This window comes from Orycteropus afer, unplaced genomic scaffold, assembly GCF_000298275.1.
Source record: "Orycteropus afer afer isolate SDZICR_OR568_19922 unplaced genomic scaffold, OryAfe1.0 scaffold00020, whole genome shotgun sequence".
In the NCBI taxonomy this organism is placed as follows: domain Eukaryota; kingdom Metazoa; phylum Chordata; class Mammalia; order Tubulidentata; family Orycteropodidae; genus Orycteropus; species Orycteropus afer.
The window spans coordinates 14,898,830-14,918,505 of record NW_006921607.1 but is presented as its reverse complement, the minus strand read 5'-3'; the positions used below and the strand labels follow the sequence as shown (position 1 = coordinate 14,918,505).

The 19,676-nt window shown below is 43.4% G+C and overlaps 1 protein-coding gene across 1 annotated transcript in view; it reads right to left on the bottom strand.

Moving 5' to 3' along the window:
* Positions 1-3,745: 3,745 nt before the first annotated feature.
* Positions 3,746-19,676, bottom strand: part of RPRD1B (regulation of nuclear pre-mRNA domain containing 1B) — a 49,266-nt gene continuing 33,335 nt past the window's right edge. Inside the window, exon 7 of the mRNA XM_007934657.2 lies at positions 3,746-3,895. Coding sequence (XP_007932848.1) covers positions 3,746-3,895 — 150 coding nt within the window. The remainder of the gene's footprint in view (positions 3,896-19,676) is intronic.

Genomic DNA, 19,676 nt, shown 5'->3' with positions numbered 1-19,676 from the left:
TGCAGGACTGGGCGCCATCTTGTTCTGTTCATACCTAAGTTACCATGAGTCGGAGATGGCTCAACGGCAACTAACAATAACAACATGAAGCTAACGTTGATGTTATTTATCTAACAATTCCCGGGAACCTAAGATGCCACCCTTGCACTCCTCTCATGTAACGTAACAAGCATAAGCTTTTAGCACTGGCAGGAAGCCTAGAAATACTTGAGTCCAACACCACATTTCACAGATAAGAAAACTGAAGCCCACACAGGGAAGTACCTTGCCCAGAAAGGTCACACAGAGTTAAGGCTCTAATAACAAAAATTAGGCATTTTGACAGATTCATGAACTCTTGAGTAACTCCATCTTCAGCTCTGAGGACCTCAGAATCACACTGTGCACCCTGAAGTACTAATTAAATCAGAGGAATTACATACTATTTATAGGCAGGAGTGAAGAAATTAACTAGGCCATGAAACCTGGGACATGCAGAAGGCGATCTTGTCTCCTGGGGTTCACATATTACATTCAACCTTCATATTTTAAGGCAGCACTTAGATAATGCAGAGTCTTAACTTTCCTAATTCTGGACTTTGATCTGCTTTCAGTTTTCCTGGTGCACAGCTACTTCAGAGTTTTTTGTAACACGAAAGAAATGGTTAACCCCTCTTCTTCTAGGAACTGACGCCCTCACCCAGTGAAAAAGGTTCAAATGATCCTTTCAACACATACCAATTGCCTCAAAAGGACCTATTTCAAACCTGTTTTTCTATTAGGAGTTATAACCAACAGTACCCAGTCAATATACTTCCACTGAATTTAGAAGTGAAGAGAAAGGAATGAGGAAATCCATGAAAATGTTTCAAACAGACACACCTCTTGGGTTTACAATTTTCTTTTTACTGTGGTGTGAACAAAAATGCTAAAATCAAAGAACTTCTAAGTTTTAATCTCTACAAGCCTGGTTGTGTGGTTCTAGGGGAAGAGTCATTTAACCTGTCAGTTCCCACTTCTGTACAATGAGGATAAAACTATGGCAGCCCCTCTCCTGGGTACTGTGTGGATCGGCTTATTACAGCTAATAAAGCCCCAAGAAAGAACCAGAAAATACTATGGAAGTGCTTGGTATTGACGGGCTTCTCACAGTCACAAAACTCCTAAGGGACAGCATTCTGTGCAGACAGCACCATCTCTATTGGTGATTACTTATCACCCACCACTTACAAAGCCAGCCTGGACTTTTCGTAATGGGGTGGGGAAAGACGCATCACACAACGTTGTTCAACAACACCATCTTTATTCAAAAATATATATCTATGAGACATTTCAGAATATACCGCTGCCACCACTGGCAGCCTATACTTCTAAATAAAGTCCTAAATTAATATACAAATTTAAGCTTTAAAAATATTCTTTAAGAAAAAAATAAAACAAAAACAAAGGAAGATTGAAGACTTTCTGAGGAATATGACCTAAAGGAAAAGTCCTTTGAGGCCTATGGATGCCCTAAGAAGAAAAAACACAAAAACAAAACCCACCCTGCCCCCTTCAAATCACCTCATACATCCAAGGAAAAAGATTCATTTAAATTAAACAACTGAAGTAATAAGCCACTTTGGGAGGATGTGGGGAGAAGAATTATGATTTTAAAAACAAAAAGCATTTCATTAAGGGGGGAGAGAAAAAAAAGCCAACTTCCTCACAGGAAGTCCACTAGTAACAGGTGTTAAGAGGCCAACATACTCATTTACATAATTTGCTACAATTTCATTTCTTGATCTTGCTGTAGTAACTACCCAATTGCTGGTCAGACTCAGATAAAAACACAGTCGTGGAGGAAATCCATTACATTTTCCTCCAGTGGATTAGAGCAAACATTTACTACACCCTTCTTGATGGTCTGCGGCTGGCAGAATTTTGCTTCCTTGGTGAAAGCACACACAATGTCTGAGGCAGACAGGTCTGCTGAGAAACAGGCTTATCTGTAGGAATCTCAGCACACCCACCCTGCTGGGGAAAGGGGGGGGATATGTGCAGAATCAGCCGAGATCGGAATTTATCTTGCAATGTTAGTAAAACCACAGTGCCCTCTGGCCTCTGGGAGACAAACATCAGATCCATTATTTAACAGTGAAGTGCCACAAGTAGTGTCAGCAGGCAGACGCAGTCCCTATTCCAATCTGCAACAACAGCCTACTCCGCACTGCCCTCCACAGAGTTAAACTGACTACCTGCTAGGACTCAGAGCTGCTCCCACTTCCAGGCAGGCAGGAACCGCTTCTGGAAGGGAAGCCTGTTAGGCTTTTTAAAGCACAAGTTATGTTTAACTTGTTTAAATATGTAAAATTCCATGAAAATGGCTTTCGGGTAACCTTGACGATACCAACTCACAATCAGGCAGATTCCAAAGCCCCTGCTACTGAATTCCTTTTTATAGCTTGTGGATTTCAGCAATAATTCCTATTACACTATTGGGGCAAATTGTTTTCTGCCCTTTCTGATTTCACAAATAAGTCTGCCAAATTAGAATGATTTACACTTAGCAGCCTACCCTTTATTAAAAGCAAGATAAAAACTCTAACAACATTATATAGTCACAATGTCAGCTGGCATGATAATGGAATTAAAACCCAAAATTAATATCCTTCTCCCTGCCTCCCCCAGTAACATCTGATGCCAAGTCCTTCTCCTCATACAGGCACAAGGACACGGGCAGTGGCAGGAACTGACTGGCAGACAAGCATGCACAAGAGGGTCATACTTGCAGGGGAGATTCTTCAAGTTTAGTCACCAGACCGTGGACGTATGTCCACACAGTGGATTGAATGTTAGTGTGTGTTCCCTCCCCCCATTCCAGATAAAAGGGTCAGAGCGACACCGCTGCAGAGCTCAGCCCCCAGGCACGCTGGTGTGTGGAGCCTCCATCGTTTGGGATCCACCAGTGCAGTGCTTCTCAACCAACAGGGGTTAAAGGATAGTGCTTTTGTAACGTGCTCTGAGTAAGTGGGCAGGACCCTTGGTAAGTGCAGCCTGGGAAGGTTGTATGTAGGAATTTGAAGTAAATAACTTATTTTTAACTCATGCATGTGCTCTCTGTTATTCTATCCCTGAAGTGTGACTTCATGTCCCCAGATCAGCTTTGAACCTTATTGCTAAATTCTCTAGTTGGCTTACAAAATAAATACAGCTACCCTTCGACTGTAGCATGAGTGGAAAGGATGGCAAGGGAGGGTCAGAGGTTTGGCAAACTCTTTATGGCAAAGCTGCTCCACAGCTGCCTGACCTCTGGGGCCAGGTGGTAGCAGCCGGGCCAGCCAATGGCAGCACAGAGAGCCCCTTGGTGGGAGCCCATGCCTAACACGAACAAGCCCGGCTCAGAGGTGAAGCTGCTTTTGTTGAGAAAACGCTGTCCTGAGGGACAAATATTCCTTGAAAGCTCCAGAGGTACACATGATTTTCCAACTTCATGGGTGTAAAAAGAGAGTTAAAAATAGAAAACCAGCAGGGGCACGAAAACATGAAGGAGGACAGAATCTGTGTTCTTTCCAAATGTGCGTGGGAACCGGTCCCATTCGCCACTGCTCTGAACGGTGCTCCAGATGAGAGGCCGGACAGGAGAGTGAGTTCGGTGGTTCTTCTCAAGGCTGGGGGCCGGGTGGAAGCAGGGGCAGAACCGGGGGCCAGAAGGTTATTTCCAACCATGACTTGAGCCCTCTTCCTTCTGCTGGTACAGCTGGCGATCTGGGGCCAGACACCTATCCTAGTCAGTGGAAAACAGGTCACCAGCAGAGGGCAGGGGGGCCAAACCCCCTGTGACGTTGGGTAGCAGTGAGAGGTCTGGCAAGCTCTGAATGTGGGACTTCAGTTCCTTGCGGACCTGGGTTACCCGAGCCAGCTTCTGTTTATATTCCTAAGGGGCCAAAGAGAAGACAAGGCAGTTCAGTCAGCGGGCGCTGAAGGAGCCACACAGCTACTCTCACCCTCCGGCTCTCCTCGCGTCCTCTGCAGCAGCAGACCCCCTGCCCCCCCTCAGCTCCACTATAATGCTGGGGTTCCCAAACTCAAAAGGCAAAGCTTTCGATCAAAAAAGAGCAGAGCGCAACACTAGCAACAGTGAATTAAACAGTATTCAGCTTGATGCTCAGTATCTAGAATTTCAAGAGCAGTGAGTGACATTTAGTGTTTGCTTTCTCTGTTAATTGTTTATCTGTTTCAAAATGCCTTATAACATACAGATATTCAAGCTGTACAAGTACTCTGAAGGCTGCATTTAGATGTAGTTAGAAAAACCACCATAAAACTATAGTTTGTTAAAGCTCAGAGATTAACTCATTGTTTATTTTCAGAAAGTTGTATTTATAGAATTAACCCATTATTAAGTAAAACTGAAGAAGCCTCAAATACAAGCACTGCAAAATCACAGAGTCCACTGACACTCTGTGTTCGAGGACCACCCCACCCCACACCTGGGTCCTGATAAGGCCTTCTGACAGTTCCCCCCTCCCCTGACCCCCAAACATGATCTCCCAAAAGCACAGTCATCCTCAAATCCCTTCTTTGAGAAAGTGAAGACCTGCACCGCACGATCTCTATGACTCTGAGAGCTCAAGGTCTGCTAAGACCATCGCCCCTCAGACCCATTTCTCACAACCTCCCCACTCCCTCCGCAGGGGCCACTGTTCAGTATCCCTCTCAAGCCTGGAGGTGCTCCTGGTCCTGGAAAGCCCTCAGCCCAGCCCTGTGCCTGCTGAAAGGATGCTCTTGGTATATCCATATGGACTAACTGCCCTAGACCATGTGAACAACTGTAGTTTACGGTCCCCTCGGGCTTGCCTCTTTTTCCCCTTAGCTGCCTCACTTCTGTAGGTGTTTCTGCAAGAAGGGCCCCTGCTGACGAAAACATCTCCTGCAGGATTATAACAGAAAGCACAGGCCTGGGAATGGTTCTGGCTCTCCCTCTAACTTGCTGTGTGAGGTGGACATGTTCCCTCTCTCCTCCTCAGTCTTGACCTTCCTTATGCAAAAATAAGGAAATCATCACATCACTAAGGTTTTTCTTCAAGTTCTAGATCCCTGGATGTCAGACACTTAAGCACACTTGAGGAGGCTTTGAGGATAAAAGAGGTTTGAGGATAAAAGCTTACGTACTACTGGGAAGAGTGACAAGGCAAGAAATAGGCTGAACTAAGAATACATACAAGGGGACACTGCAGGGTTTAAAATCAAGAAGGAAGAAGTGTGTGAGGCTTGTATCCTTTCATCACACTTATTCAATCTGTACACTGAGCAAATAATGCAAGAAGCTGGACTATATGAAGTAGAATGTGGCATCAGGATTGGAGAAAGACTCAGCAACAACCTGCGATATGCAGATGACACAACTTTGCTGGCTGGAAATGAGGATGACTTGAAGCACTTAACTGAGGAAGACTGAAGACTACAGTCTGCAGTATGGATTACAATTCAATACAAAGAAAACAAAAATCCTCACAACTTGTCAAATAAGCAGCATCACAATAAATGGAGAAAAAACTGAAGTTGTCAAAGACTTTGTAGTACTTGGTTCTACAATCAACACCAATGGAAGCAGCAGTCAAGATATCAGACAACATATAGCATTGGGCACATCTGCTGCAAAAGACCTCTTTTCATGTGCTGGAGAGCAAAGATATCTCCTTGAAGACTAAGGTGCACCTGACACAAGCCATGGTATTTTCAATCAAATCATTTGCATGTGAGAGCTGGGCAATGAATAAGAAGACTCAAGAAGAGTTGATGCTTTTGAGTTGTGGTGCTGGCAAAGAATGCTGAAAGTACTGTGGACTGCTAAAAGAACTAACAGATCTGTCCTGGAAGAAGTACAGCTGGAATGTTCCTTGGAAGCAAGAACTGCCTCTCATCTACTTTGGTCATGTTGTCAGAAGGGACCATTCCCTGGAGAAGGGTATCATGCTGGGTAAAAGGAGGGTCAGTGAAAAACGGGAAGGCCCTCCATAAGATGGACTGACACAGTGGCTGCAATGATGAGCTTAGGCACAGCAAGGCTCATGGGGCTGGCACAGGACTGGGCAGTGTTTCGCTCTGTTGTACACACAGTGTCACTATGAGTCAGAGACGACTCAACGGCACCTAACAACAACAAGAATAGTTAGTTCAAGTGAGGAGCAGAAGGAGCAAACAGGGCATATGGGCAGGGAGCTCTAACGCCCACATTACTGCAGGCAACAACTGTCTCCCACCTGAAATGAGAGCTGCTCATACAGGCCACCAAATGAACCCTGATCCAGGAGACAGGAACAGAAAGCAAGCTTTCCCAGCATTCCACTCTGTCCTCTGTAGACTGATCACACCTGAAATTCAACAATGACTTATGTGAATTGTTACTAATGCCTCCCCATTAGACTGGTAAACTCCAGGGAGCAGGGCCTAGGCTCATCTGCATCACCCCAGCATCCACCATGCTCAGCAGTGCCAGCAAACATGAGTGCTCGGTGAATGAACAATATATAAAACATAACATTAAACCATGGGACGGAATGTTCCGGAAAGAGAGACCTGGGTCAACAGTCACTTTTTAGTCTATTAGTTTTCAAATCTAAGAATGTGAAATGCTAGTCGCCTGCCCCTCCCCCTTCACGACCTTTCTTGTCTTTGGTTACATATATTTCAAGGGAAATATAAAGCACAAAAACCAATACTCTCTTCCTGGATATGAATTCACTTAAGAAAGTTCTCCTGGATGCTGAGTACGAACAGGAAAAAAATAGTTAATGAAGAGTTACTTTTGCTGCTCCCTCCCTCACCAAAGTGGACAAATGAAAGCCATTCACCCCCAGCAGCCATAGAGCACTTTAGCGCAAGCAGCTCCTCAGAACAGTGTGAAAATCACCCCGGTAGATCTGCAGATTAACAAGCAAGCCTACCCATGTTTCAATGGGGAGGCAGGTGATTTGATCAGGTACCACCTGAGGTTCAAATAACTCTCTCCTAAGAAATCTTAAAATAAAAACAAAAACAAAAACAAAAACCCACGTGGTGTGCTTTGGGAGGGGTGTGTATAGGCTGATACTAGATTCCAGACATCACCAGAGAAACTGCACTTTACTGAAAGGAAATGGAAATATGCTCCCCATTACAGGCCGCTCCTCAGGCCACTCTGAAAGCTGAAGGGTCCTGCTCACATTCCTCATGCCACTGGGTTGCACCTTTCAGAGGGATTTCTATCCTAAGAGCAGGCAAGTGAGCGAGGAGGAAGGCATCACTAGAGAAAAGGTGAGAGCCGGACAATCACCGAGAAGAACTGAAACCTCTTTAGGCTGATAAACAGTACCAAAAAAGACCCACAGGCTACAAGGTTTAAACACTTCGGTGTGGGTGGCTGGGTATACACTTTGAGTATCCAAATGCAGGCAGAGTTTGCTTTTAAAACTGTCAAAACATACACCTGGGTACTGACATGGTCGAATAACCTAGCTTAACACCCCGAGGAGTTGTGGGCAAGTTAGAATTCACTGCAAACTCTGATTAGGCCACGATGAAGCTATAATAATTTTATAGTCTCTTAAATAGGCTCGATAGTACTGACTCTATGACCTCCACCATGTGTGTGTGTTTTTTTTTTTTTTTAAATACATTTAGGCTTTCTAAATAAAGTCATCTATAAATGTTGCTATGGACTAAAAAACATTCAGAGTGAATCTAAACAAAACTCCCCAAATACAACTCCAGCCCTCACTTGCCTCCTACTTTGCCCCCTCTCCCAGAGGCAGGTCATGATGCTCCCTCACTAGTTGCCTTTCTAGGCTCCTGTCTTTGGTTCTGGACAGGTAAGGCAGAAAGACATCAGCAAAAACCAAGCATCTTTATTTCAACCTATCAGCCTGCCTTCAGGCAAAAGTGCTACACAAGTTCTGCTGTGCACGCCTAAGAAATCCAGGCCTCTTTTCAAGACCCTGCTAAAACCGATGTCCATGTGATGAGGCTCATTCAGTTCTTTAGACTCATTCAAGTGGGCTGCAGTCCGCAATCTCTTCAGTACACCGAGTACCACTGGGGTGGAGAAATACCGTGGCAAAGATGGCCCTATGTCTCATGTTCAAAATACCTTACACTTGTGTGTAGCCCAGGACTGGCCTTTAATGTAGCACTTGGGTGACCGTCTGGCACAGCAATCAGAGCCAAGGCTCACCAGCAGGATGCGGTGCTGCAGCCCACCCGAGATTCTCAGGACGGTTTATAGGCCTCTTCCCTGCACTCTGCTCCAGACAGTCCCCTTTTCTCCTAGGATTTACTCCACCCCTTTTCTCCTAGGATTTACTCCATTACCAACCATAAGGGAAGACAAGGCAATCCTGAATCCTAGCTGCTTTTCCTTTCCTTCTCATCCACAACTTACACTATATGGTGGCAGAGGCAAGGGGTTAGGCGGAACCCTCCATCAGGCTAAAAGCCCCTAAGCCTGCCTCACCCCCGAAGGGCCATGGCAACCACGAAATAGATAAGAATCATATGAAATCTGCCGTTACTTTCTGTTTCAGGATCCTCTGAGGAGGGGAGGTGGAGAGGTGGCAGGCCCCTGTGATGAACTGCCTGGGTTTATGTGACTGCCAAGAAATGTCTAAAACGTAGAGGGTAGGTGTAGCCCTAAGATAATGCCTAGGATTTATGCTCCTGGCAAAGCCCTGGCATGTCGCCTTAGACCCCCCAAACCTACAGGAGAAAACGTGTGCACCAACCCTCTGCTTCTGTGGACACAGCTCACACTGTGCGAACACAGACCATCACGGGCACCAGGACGATTTGCTGAAGGGAGCAGGGCTTTCACATTCTTTGCCTTTTTTGGTTAGAGCAGTAAGCCAGACCTGACATGTTGCAGATGAGCTCTGGGATAAGAGGGCTAGAAATGACAGGGGCTGACACTGCAATGACCTTTCTATAAGAATTTCATTTTCAAAACAAATAAAATTATAAGCGTTTCCTCTAGCAACTCATGTAAGAAAATACTGATCAAAATGTAAACATCGTCAAACCTGTTTTCTTTCTTGCTAGGAAGGTTCTACATAAGAAAAATTATGTTCGAAAAAATGTCACAGGCAGGCCCTTGACTTCCAGTATCAAGACTCATGGTTTTCTTGATCTTGCCCTATTGTGCTATAGGACATATGGTATATAAAAACCACCCACCGCTTGGCTACCCCCAATTAAGAGTCATAAAGGCTTATTGTGCACAAAGCAGTTTTATAAAGGACCCTGTTCTAAAGGTGACCTGCCAACCTGAATTTAATCAAAGAACTGCTTACTTATATGATGGCTGAGGGACCCAAGCAGAAAGGGGAAGCCGACCCTCAGTCTCAACATTATTTTGCATAACTAGGCCCACCCAGCCCTGCTTCGTCCTGCCATGTGGCTCAATCCTCTCCACTAAGACCCTAACTCACTGTCATGGAATTGGTTCCAACTCACAGCGACCCCTCCTTGGGTTTCTGAGGCGGTATCTCTATGGAAGTAGATTGTCCAGTCTTCTGAGTGGCTGGTGGATTTGAACTGCCAGCCTTCTGGTTAGCAGTCAAATGCCTTAGGCACTAGAAATCACAGTATCTATTTTAAACCACAATTTAATGAATTAATTTATTCCCTCACTTCCCTTTTTTTAAAAAGGAAAATACAATACATAAATCTTTGAACTGAAAGTGAAAATAACATTTTTAACTTTTCTTCAAATATCCATGCGGGAACAAAAACCATCACTGACCTGTACCTCTTGCCCAGCTAGCTCCATGTTCCCATATGACTTAGTGGCAGCTGCGACATTTCAAAATGATACATTCTGGGGTGTTACAGCAGGGCAGGAGCTGCTGAGTAAGACACTGGGGAAGATACAAGGAGAAGAAGAAATTGTGTCTCTAATTCCAGTGCTCAGGGCCTCTCAGCTCCATCACCAAAACCACTAATAAAGGCACACACAGCTATTTCCCAAAAAGAAAAATGACCAAATGGCTACAACTAGAGGAAGGTTCTCAGAGCAACCCAACCATCTGCCTGGGAAGTTAAAAAGAATTGGCCTTCTCAAACTTGAAACCATACCACAAGGTGCTTTCAGTTAACCTCCTCAGAGGACTCTCAACAGAAAAGGTCAGAAGAAGACCCCAACCTGACAAAGATTTGCAGAAGTAAAGAAGAAACAAAAAATCTTCATGCAACTAAACCAATAAAAACAATACTAACAAAAATAAGATCAATTGCAGAACTGGGAACATTTTCAAACTTTAAGTTTAAAACGTAAATACTTACAATTTAACAGATGTTCATAAAATGCTTCAAAAATACTTTAGGGGGCACCGAGCTTCTGTTAAGGAGCTCTGGTAGCACAGTGGTTAAAGCAATTGCCTGCAAACCAAACGGTCAGTGATTCAAACCCACCAGCTGCTCTGTTGAAGAAAGATGAGACAGTCTGCTTCCCAAAAGATTTACAACCCTGGAAACCCTATGGGGCAGTTCTACTCTGTCTTATAGGGTTACTATGAGTCAGATCAACTCTGTGGCAGTGGGCGTTGAGCTTCTGCTCAGGGTGACGGAAGTATCTGGGAATGGTGATGGCTGAACAATGGTGGACAGATTTAATGCCAAAGAACTGCACATATAAAGAATATTGAAATGGCAAATGTTTTGTTACCTATTCACAATAAGAAAAATTAGATTAGCAAAAAAATCCACAACTTATTTAAAAAACACAGCTGGGTCCTTTAAAAATGCTCACATTCGTGTATTGGTTCCCATGTTGTATAAAACCAGGTAAACCCAACATATCTAAGTATAAGAAGTACTATTTATAATTAGGTCTTTTTTTGTTGAATTTAAATGTCAAAAATGTAAGCCTTGTGAAAGTAGCAAAGACCTGCACAGACTGGCTTCCTTAAGGGCCATCTTAGTGGAGAGCCATGTTATTGTTGTTGTATAAACAACATCAAAGGTACAGGCCTTTCGATCACCTCCCCTTTGTAAGTCAAATACTAGTAGAGCCAAGCATTCCTGGAGGACAGCTGAGAAGCAAAAGGCAGAAAAGAAAAGGCCAAGTTTCACAGAAAATGATCTTTAAGCACAATGTCTATCATCATTTTAAGTGCTAGATGGTCTGCCCAGAGCAAGGCAACCTGTAGGTTACTGCACTGAGTTGGGCTGCAGCTCCCTCTATGAGCAATAAAAACTTTAACTCTTTCCCATCAGCAAACACCAAAAGAAGGGAGGCACATTTCCTAGTTCCTCCAAAGGACTAGGGGATGGACAGGACATCCATCCCACTGGAGGGAGGGGGCTATGGTGGAATAAAAAGGAGTCTGAGTCAGAAAATTTAAGTTCAAATCCTATTCTACCACTTGTTTATGGTATGACACGTGACTTCACCTTACTGGGTTTAAAACTAAAAACTCTTTTTTTTTAATAGCTATATTATTTTATTTTCTTTATTGTGATTTGGGTGAAAGTTTACAAAGCAAATTCACTTTCCATACAGCAGCTCACACACTTCGTCTCATGACACTGACTGCAACTTCCCACAATGCAACAATTCCCCTCCCACTTCCTCCTAGTTAGTTACCTCTTTCCTGTGTCCATCCCTCCATGTACTCCTGCCCTGAGTTGTCTCCCTATGCATACACAGCCCTTCTTTCTCCCATGATTGTTCTCTCCAAGGACTGTATCTACCTAACGCAAATGTTCACCTCATCTGCCTGGCTTTTGTTTGACTGGAAGCCACAGGTGTGGGTTCAATTCCAGACCTGGGGGCAGCTAGGGGCCATAGTCTCAATGGTTCCATTAGGCTCTATAGGACTAAAACCAAAAAATTTTGTTGCTGTCAATTTCAGGTTATAACAACCCTATACAATGCAGTAGAACTATCCCATAGAATTTCTAAGGTTGTACATCTTATTTATTTTAAATCTCTGCTCATTTGTTTAATCTCCTTTATATCTCAAAAGAGACCGACTCAGGATACAACCTAATCCTGTAGATTGTATCCTGCCTCATTAACAGGTTAAGATTTACAATATATAAAATTAATTACATCACATCATAAAATGGAGAATGATTATATCAGATGACAAAAATGGAGGATAATTACATAATACTGAGAATCATGGCATAGCCAAGTTGACACATATCCTTTGGGAAACGCAATTCAATCCATAACACTTACCAAATAGGGAGCTCTGGTGGCGTAGGGCTTAAGACATTTGATTGCTAACCAGAAGGCTGGCGCTTCATATCCACCAGCCACTTCTCAGAAGGGAGGTTGGGCAATCTACTTCCATGGTGATACTGCCTTGGAAACCCAAGGATCTGACTTGATGGCGGCAAGTTTGGTTTGGTTTGGTTTGGTTAAGAATTTTCAAAATGTTTAAATCCTGTTGTTGTTGTTGTTGTTGTTATGTGCCATCGAGTTGGCCCTGACTCATAGCGACCCCTCCTTAGGTTTCCGAGGCAGTATCACTACGGAAGTAGACTGTCCAACCTTCCTTCCGAGGAGTGGCTGGTGGGTTTGAACCACCAGCCTTCTGGTTAGCAGTCAAGTGCCTTAGGCACTATGCTACCAGAGCTCCTCCTGTTGTTGTGAGGTGTCGTCAAGTTGCCTCTGACTCATAGAGACCCTAGGCACAGCAGAATGAAACACTGCCCCATCCTGCACCAGCTCTATGACCCATGCTATACCTGAGCCCATCGCCTCTGCCAGTGTGTCAATCCATCTTGTTGAGGGCCTTCCTCTCTTTCATTGATCCTCCACCCTACCAAGCATGATGATATCCTTCTCCAGGGAATGGTCTCTTCTGACAACATGACCAAGGTATGTGAGACGAAGTCTGGCCACTCTTGCTTCCAAGGAGCACTCTGGCTGTACTTGCTCCAGGATAGACCTGTTAGTTCTTTTAGCAGTCCACGGTACTTTCAGCATTCTTCACCAACACAACTCAAAAGCATCAACTCTTCTTCAATCTTCCTTATTCACTGTCCAGCTCTCACATGCGTATGAGGCGATTGAAAATACCATGACCTGTTTCACATGCACGTTAGTCCCCAAGGAAACATCTTTTTGCTCTTCAGCACTTGAAAGAGGTCCTTTGCAGCTGATTTGCCCAGTGCTAATACATCATCTAATGTCCTGAATGCTGCTTCCATTGGCATTGATTGTAGAACCAAGCAATGTGAAGTCTTTGACAACTTCAATCTTCTCTCCGTTTATCGTGATGCTGGCTTATAGGTCCTGTTGTGAGGATTTCTGTTTTCTTTATATTGAGATGTAATCCATACTGCAGACTGCATTCTTCAATGTTCAGCAGTAAAGTGCTTCAAGTCAGCCTCGCTTTCAGCAAGCAAAGCTGTGTTATCAGCATATCGCAGGTTGTTCCTGAGTCTTCCTCCAGTGCTCATGCACGTTCTTTTTCATATAGTCCAGCATCTTGGATTATTTGCTCCTACAATTTAAATCCTACAACCCAATAGCTGCAGTTCTAGATGATCTAATCTATGGAATTTTATTCATTGAACCAATATTTTACTAGGTATATTTTTCTAGGTACTGAAACATGGAATAAATATTTAAGTATAAATGTCGTTGTTGTTAGGTGCTGTTCAGTCAGCTCTGACTCAGTGATCCCATTAATACACCAGAACGAACCACGGCCGGGTCCTGTGCCGCCTCACAATCCTTGCTCTGCTTAAGCCCATTGTTGCAGCCATTGGGTCAGTCCGTCTCATTGAGGGCCTTCCCCTTTTTTGCTGACCCTCCTCTACTTTACTAAGCATCCTTCTCCAGGGACTGGTAGCTTCTGACAATGTGACCAAAATATGTGAGAGGAAGTCTGGCCATTTTTGCTTCTAGGGAGCATTCTGGCCGCACTTCCTCCGGGGTGGATTTGTTCTTTCTTCTGGCAGTCCGTGGGATTTTCAGTATTCTTCACCAACACAATTTAAATACACCATTCTTCTCTGGTCTTCCTTACTCATTGTCCAGCTTTCACGTACATATGAGTCGACTGAAAATACCATGGCTTGGGTCAGACACACCTTAGTCTTCCAAGTGACATCTTTGCTCTTTCACTCTTTAAAGAGGTCCTTGTGGCAGACTTGCCCAGTGCAATACATTGTCTGATTTCTTGACTGCTGCTTCCATTGGTTTTGACTGTGGATCCAAGGAAAATGAAATCTTTGACAACTTCAATCTTTTCTCCATTTATCTTCCACAGATTAATTGGCCCTAAAGGCCCTATGTGACAAGGAAAGGTTAGATAGGGGGCTGGAATTAGTTGTTCCAGGTACGGGTGAAACTGTTATTTTATAAATTAAAAAACCAAATCAAAGCTAAATGGCTGCAAGGACCACTGGCCTCCAAGGAAAAAGCCAGAAAGAGCATGATATGGGCAGTACAGATCATAGCCAACGAACCATCATTGAGGTAAATAGTGTCTTTTTAGGAGTAACTCCCAGTAAGTCTATGCCCCAGAGAAGAGAAACATTGGGCAAAATACTATGACTTTGAAAAGCATCTAATACCTTATACCAGATATCAGGGGAAAAAGTAGGAAGACTATCACTATTACTCTCCAAACCCCAAGAATATTTAGAAGGCTGTGTTCAGTTTTTAAATTGAAATTTGCAACAGTTCCTTGACTTGAAATTCTTCAAGTGGCTAATAACTGGATTAAGAAAACAGTTAAGCATGTTTCTTCCTAAAGATATTTAAAGATAAAAGACCTGAATAAGGATGAGATATAGGAGGTCTGCAAAGCCATCAGGACAGCTGGCTGGTCCCATCACCAATTTACATGAAGCACATCATACATCTGGGGACTCTCGGGTTGCAAAGGGTTTCATTTTGACCCTCCTACTTGTAACTACTGAATGCCTACAACCAACCATGAAGATTTTTGCCCTAGTCACCAAGACTCTGAACTTAGTTCAAGTCCTACATTTTATATACAGAAAAAAAGTCAGGGATAGAACTTAAAAGACTACAAAGAATGCCACAACCCGGTATTACTTTCTTCAAAATTCTAACTTAAAGGGGGACTAGAAGGCCCACCTATGAATATTCATTAAAGACTGAAATAGATCTTTGCTCAAAATAGCATGTACCCACTAGGTCAAATAAACACATCTGGCCCTTAATGCGCCACTTTCTGTAATCTGAACCCTGCTCCCAAAGTTCTGTTCACTCAAAGTCAATGTTAAAGTAAGAAGTAGCTGCTATTTCCACACAGCTGCTTCAAATGTAAACAAGATAATTTAGAACCCAGAAGAGAGCCCCATTTGTCTAATTAAGCTATTCAATGTTTACTCCTCATAAAACAAAGATTAATCCTTAACTTGTGGTGAGTTTTTCTAGAATATTTAAGATGCTTTGGAAAAAAGCAAGAATTCCAAGGTTAGGACTACACACTGGTGGCACTCCATTGTCATCGAGTTGATTCCAACTCATAGCAACCCTGTAGGACAGAGTACAAATGCCTCACAGGGTTTCCAAGGCTACAAATCTTCATAGAAGCAGACTGTCACGTCTTTCTCCTGAGGAGCGGCTGATGGGTTTGAACTACCAATATTTTAGGCATTTGTTTGTTTGTGTATTCACTGAAGGAGACTCACTCCATATGCTCTGGAGTTGGGCTGGCTGTAATCTTTTTTTTTTTAATTGTGATTTGGGTCAAAGTTTATGAAGCAAATTCATTTTCCACACAGTACTTCATACACATTTTGTTTCATGACACAGACTGCAATTCCCCACAACATAACAGCTCTCTTCCCACTTCCTCACTGTAGCTACCTCTTCCCTGTGTCCTTCTCTCCCATGCACTCCCGCCCCGAGCTATCTCCCTATGTAAACACTGCCCTTCTGTTCTCCCACAAATGACGGCTCCAAGGAGTGTTATCTACCTGATATAAATGTTCACCACATATGCCTGTCTAGAAGCCACAAGAGTAAGTTCAGTTCCAGACTGAAGGGTGTCATCTAGGGGCCATATTCTCAGGAATCTTACCAGGCTCCATCAGACCAGCAAACCTGTCCCCCCACCCCAATGATTTTCAGCTTTGTTTCACATTGTCCTCCCACTCTATCCACTATCTCCTGCACCAATCCACCTCTGAGTGGTTGACAGTGGTAGCCAGGTACCACCTAGCTCTTCTGGTCTCATGGTCATATAGGCTGAGGATCACATGGTCTACTAGTTTCTTGGACTGTTTTCAGGCATCTTTGCTTTTCTTCATTCTTCTTTGCTCTGGACAAGGAAAGACCCATCATTGCATCTAGATGGCCACTTGCAAGCTTTTAAGACCCCAGTTGCTACTCACCAAAATAGGATGCAGAACAATGTTTTTGTGTAGTATGTTATGCCAGTTGAGTTTGATGTCACTTGCGACCATTGGCCCACTGGCTGTAATCTTTACCTAAGCCACTTCCCAGGGCTGGATCTTCCACAGTGCTACTGGGTGGGTTCGAACAGGCAACTTTTGAGTTACTAGTTGAGTGCAGATTGTCTACACCACCCAGGAAGCTCACCACCAATCTTTTAGTTAGCAGCCAAGCATTTTAACTACTGCGCCACCAGGGCTCCTATACTGGTGGCAAAGACCTTGAAATGTCTTACATCCTTCAGTAAACTTAAAAGACAAATGTCTATCTGAACATGCACACAATCAATCCATTTCTAGACATCTACAGGATGGAAACAATACCAATACTGAAAGTTAGTCCAAAGTAAAAAGAGAGAGAAACTTACATGCTCAATAAAAATAGCCATTGAAAATCCAACCATAAGTATTTAAGCAGCCATTAAAATGTTTATAAAGTTTTGTTAATAAGGGAAAATGATCATGTTAAGTAAAAAAAGCGTGACAAAAAAAACTGTCTACCCATTATGATCAACTATCTTAGCTTTAAAACAGGGAGAAAAGTAACAGTCGTTATTCGATTATATCAGTATGAAAAGTAGTCAGTCACTAGGTAACGAAATTACGATTCCTTTCTTTTCTGTTTGTTTGACTGAGCTTCTCATGCTGTACTACTTTTATAATGGAGGGTGAGGAGTGGAGAAGCAGGGAGGACCGTCTGAATTAAGAACAGGTATTCTGGAAAAGAATAGAACAGGGATGCTGGCAGGCAAGCTGTGACAAGGGGCCCTGATGCTGTTTTGACTTAACATGTCTACGTACTTTACAAATAAAAATTAGTGCTACACACAGCAGCTGAAGTCAGCGGAGCTGCTCCAGAGAGGAAGAGGAACCCCCCAAAACTGGCCTATAAAAATGGAAACAATGCTATACCTAAAAGTATAAAGCACTTGGTTTAAATAAAGGTATGGTGTTCTTGATGGGAATGCTTCAAAATTGTGTCGTTTTTCAGTGTGAAGTCTCAAGTGTTGGGAAATCATGTCCGTAAGTCACCATGTATGTGAACTACATTATACTGTGGCATTGTTCCTCAAGTGAGAAGAGATAAAGAAGCATAAAAGGTTTCACATGGTAACATACAAAGAACACACCCACACAGTGTCCCCCCCCCCCCAAAAAAGCCCCTGGCTACAAATCTGGCCTGAGCTATAAGATGCATTTAGAGGAGGAGGGTGAAAAAAAAAGGTTTATCTAGTCCTGCAAGGGTGAACAGTGACTGAAATGGGATGAAAGAATGTAAAGATGCAACACAGAGCCTCTGAACCTCCAAATCACTCACAGAACAATGTATCATGCCATAGAAAGTCTGTGTGGATGGGGGGATCTGGGAGAGAAAATCTGGAGGATGACACCACCATGGCCTGCTGTGTGGGACAGGACATGAGGACAAGCCCCCCATGACCACTTGCCAAGATGTAGGCAGGATGACCAGCTTCAACAACTGTTCTAACAGCCTGTGGTACTGTAAGGTCTGCCAGTCAAGGCAGGAAACAATTATATGCTAAGGAAGGGCATTGAGTGCAGTGGGCTGGGGAGGTGGTAAGTGGGACCAGGCTATGCAGAGTCACAAGGGGGCAGCTCTAGGCAGGGCCTCTGATGGATCACTACCCAGGAGTCAGGAGACCCAGGTTCCAGTCATCACTGATTTCCTCTGTGACCTTCGTTATGCATGTTAAGTCTGAGTTTTGTTTTCTCATCTAAAATGAGGATGAGAGCACCTGTTATCACCTACCTTTACACCCTGATGGACAAGGAGATGCTTGGCTTTGATCATCAAGGGGAAGGGGGAGAATTCACCACGGAGTTGACAGAAAGGAACTCTCTGTCTCCACCTACTGCCTGTCCCATTATTGAAATGAAAGTTTCTAACCATCTGCACTCTGCAGGGAGGTGGGAGACGCTGCCAAAAACAACAGATGGCCATCAGTTTGGTTTAGTGCCCCTCAGCTACAGCCAAAGAATTTCTCAAGTTGTTATAACCAAGTTGCAAATAAAAAGATAGAGTCACAAAGCAATGCTGGATTTTGGACCACATCCTCATTCCCAGCTGTGTTGTCTAAAATAAAGGTTACTCATGAGTATTGACTACAGCCAAGGGAGAGGTACTACCAACCTGGGGAGAAACAGCAAGCTTCAGCACACTTAGTGGCTGAACCTTGGTGGCACACTGGGCTCCCTCAAACTCGGGAAGGCTTTCTCTGAGATCACTTTGGGAATGCTTTCAGGTAAGATTTTTGAGCCCCTAAATATCATTTCCCTAAAACAAAATTCTCAGACACTGTTCAAATAACTCAATTTTGGCTGCTCTTCTGTGTAGGATGTCTCCTTGCTGTGGACCTCATGAAATAAAAAGAAAAAACAAAAACCAGAAACACAACCTGGTAGAAAGTTACCAGACATCTGCCTGGGGTTCTGTTCCTGGTCTGTGTTATGGCTAACTTCTCTGCTGGTGTGAGTTTCTCCAGTAATTCAGAAGTCAGATTATAGGATCTCTAAGGTTCTGTCTAGCTCAGTAATCCTATTAAGAACTTTACCTAGACAGCCGGGCCTCTGTATCACTTTACATTGTAGAGCAAAGCTGGCTGTCCTGACTGTGCCCTGGTGACTCTGCTGCATGTACACACATGAATGTGCACACTCTTTCAGGGTGGAAGTTAATGCTGCCTGCTGAAAGGCAACACGAATGTCCTAGTTACCTACAGCACCTAAAGAGGGACGCTGGAATGTTAAATGTATCAGTGAGTAGCACTCGAAGGTGCTCTTTAAGAATCTTCTGCAGAAATTAAAGATCTAAATAAGAAAAAGACAGCCAATGTTTATAGATTGAAAGACTTAATAAAGAAACCCATACATCTCTGGTAAATTGATTTTTTACAAGGATGCTGAATTATTAGTGAGGAAAGAATAGTCTCTTTAACAAATGCTGCTGGGACAAGCAGACATCCACATATAAAAGAATGACATTGGGTTCCTTCCTCACATCAGCTCTAAAATTAACTCAAAATGGATCAATGACCTAAATTCAAGAGCTAAACCATAAAACTTGTAAGAGTAAACCTTCATTACCTTCGATCTGGCAATGGATTCTTAGATACAACACTAAAAGCATGAAAAACAAAAGGAAAAAAAATTAGACTTCATAAAAAACAAAACGTTTGTGCTTCAAAAAGACAGGAATGAAATATTGACATAGGCCACAACATGGAAAACTTTGAAAACATTATTCTAAATGAGGGAAGTCAGACACAGTCACC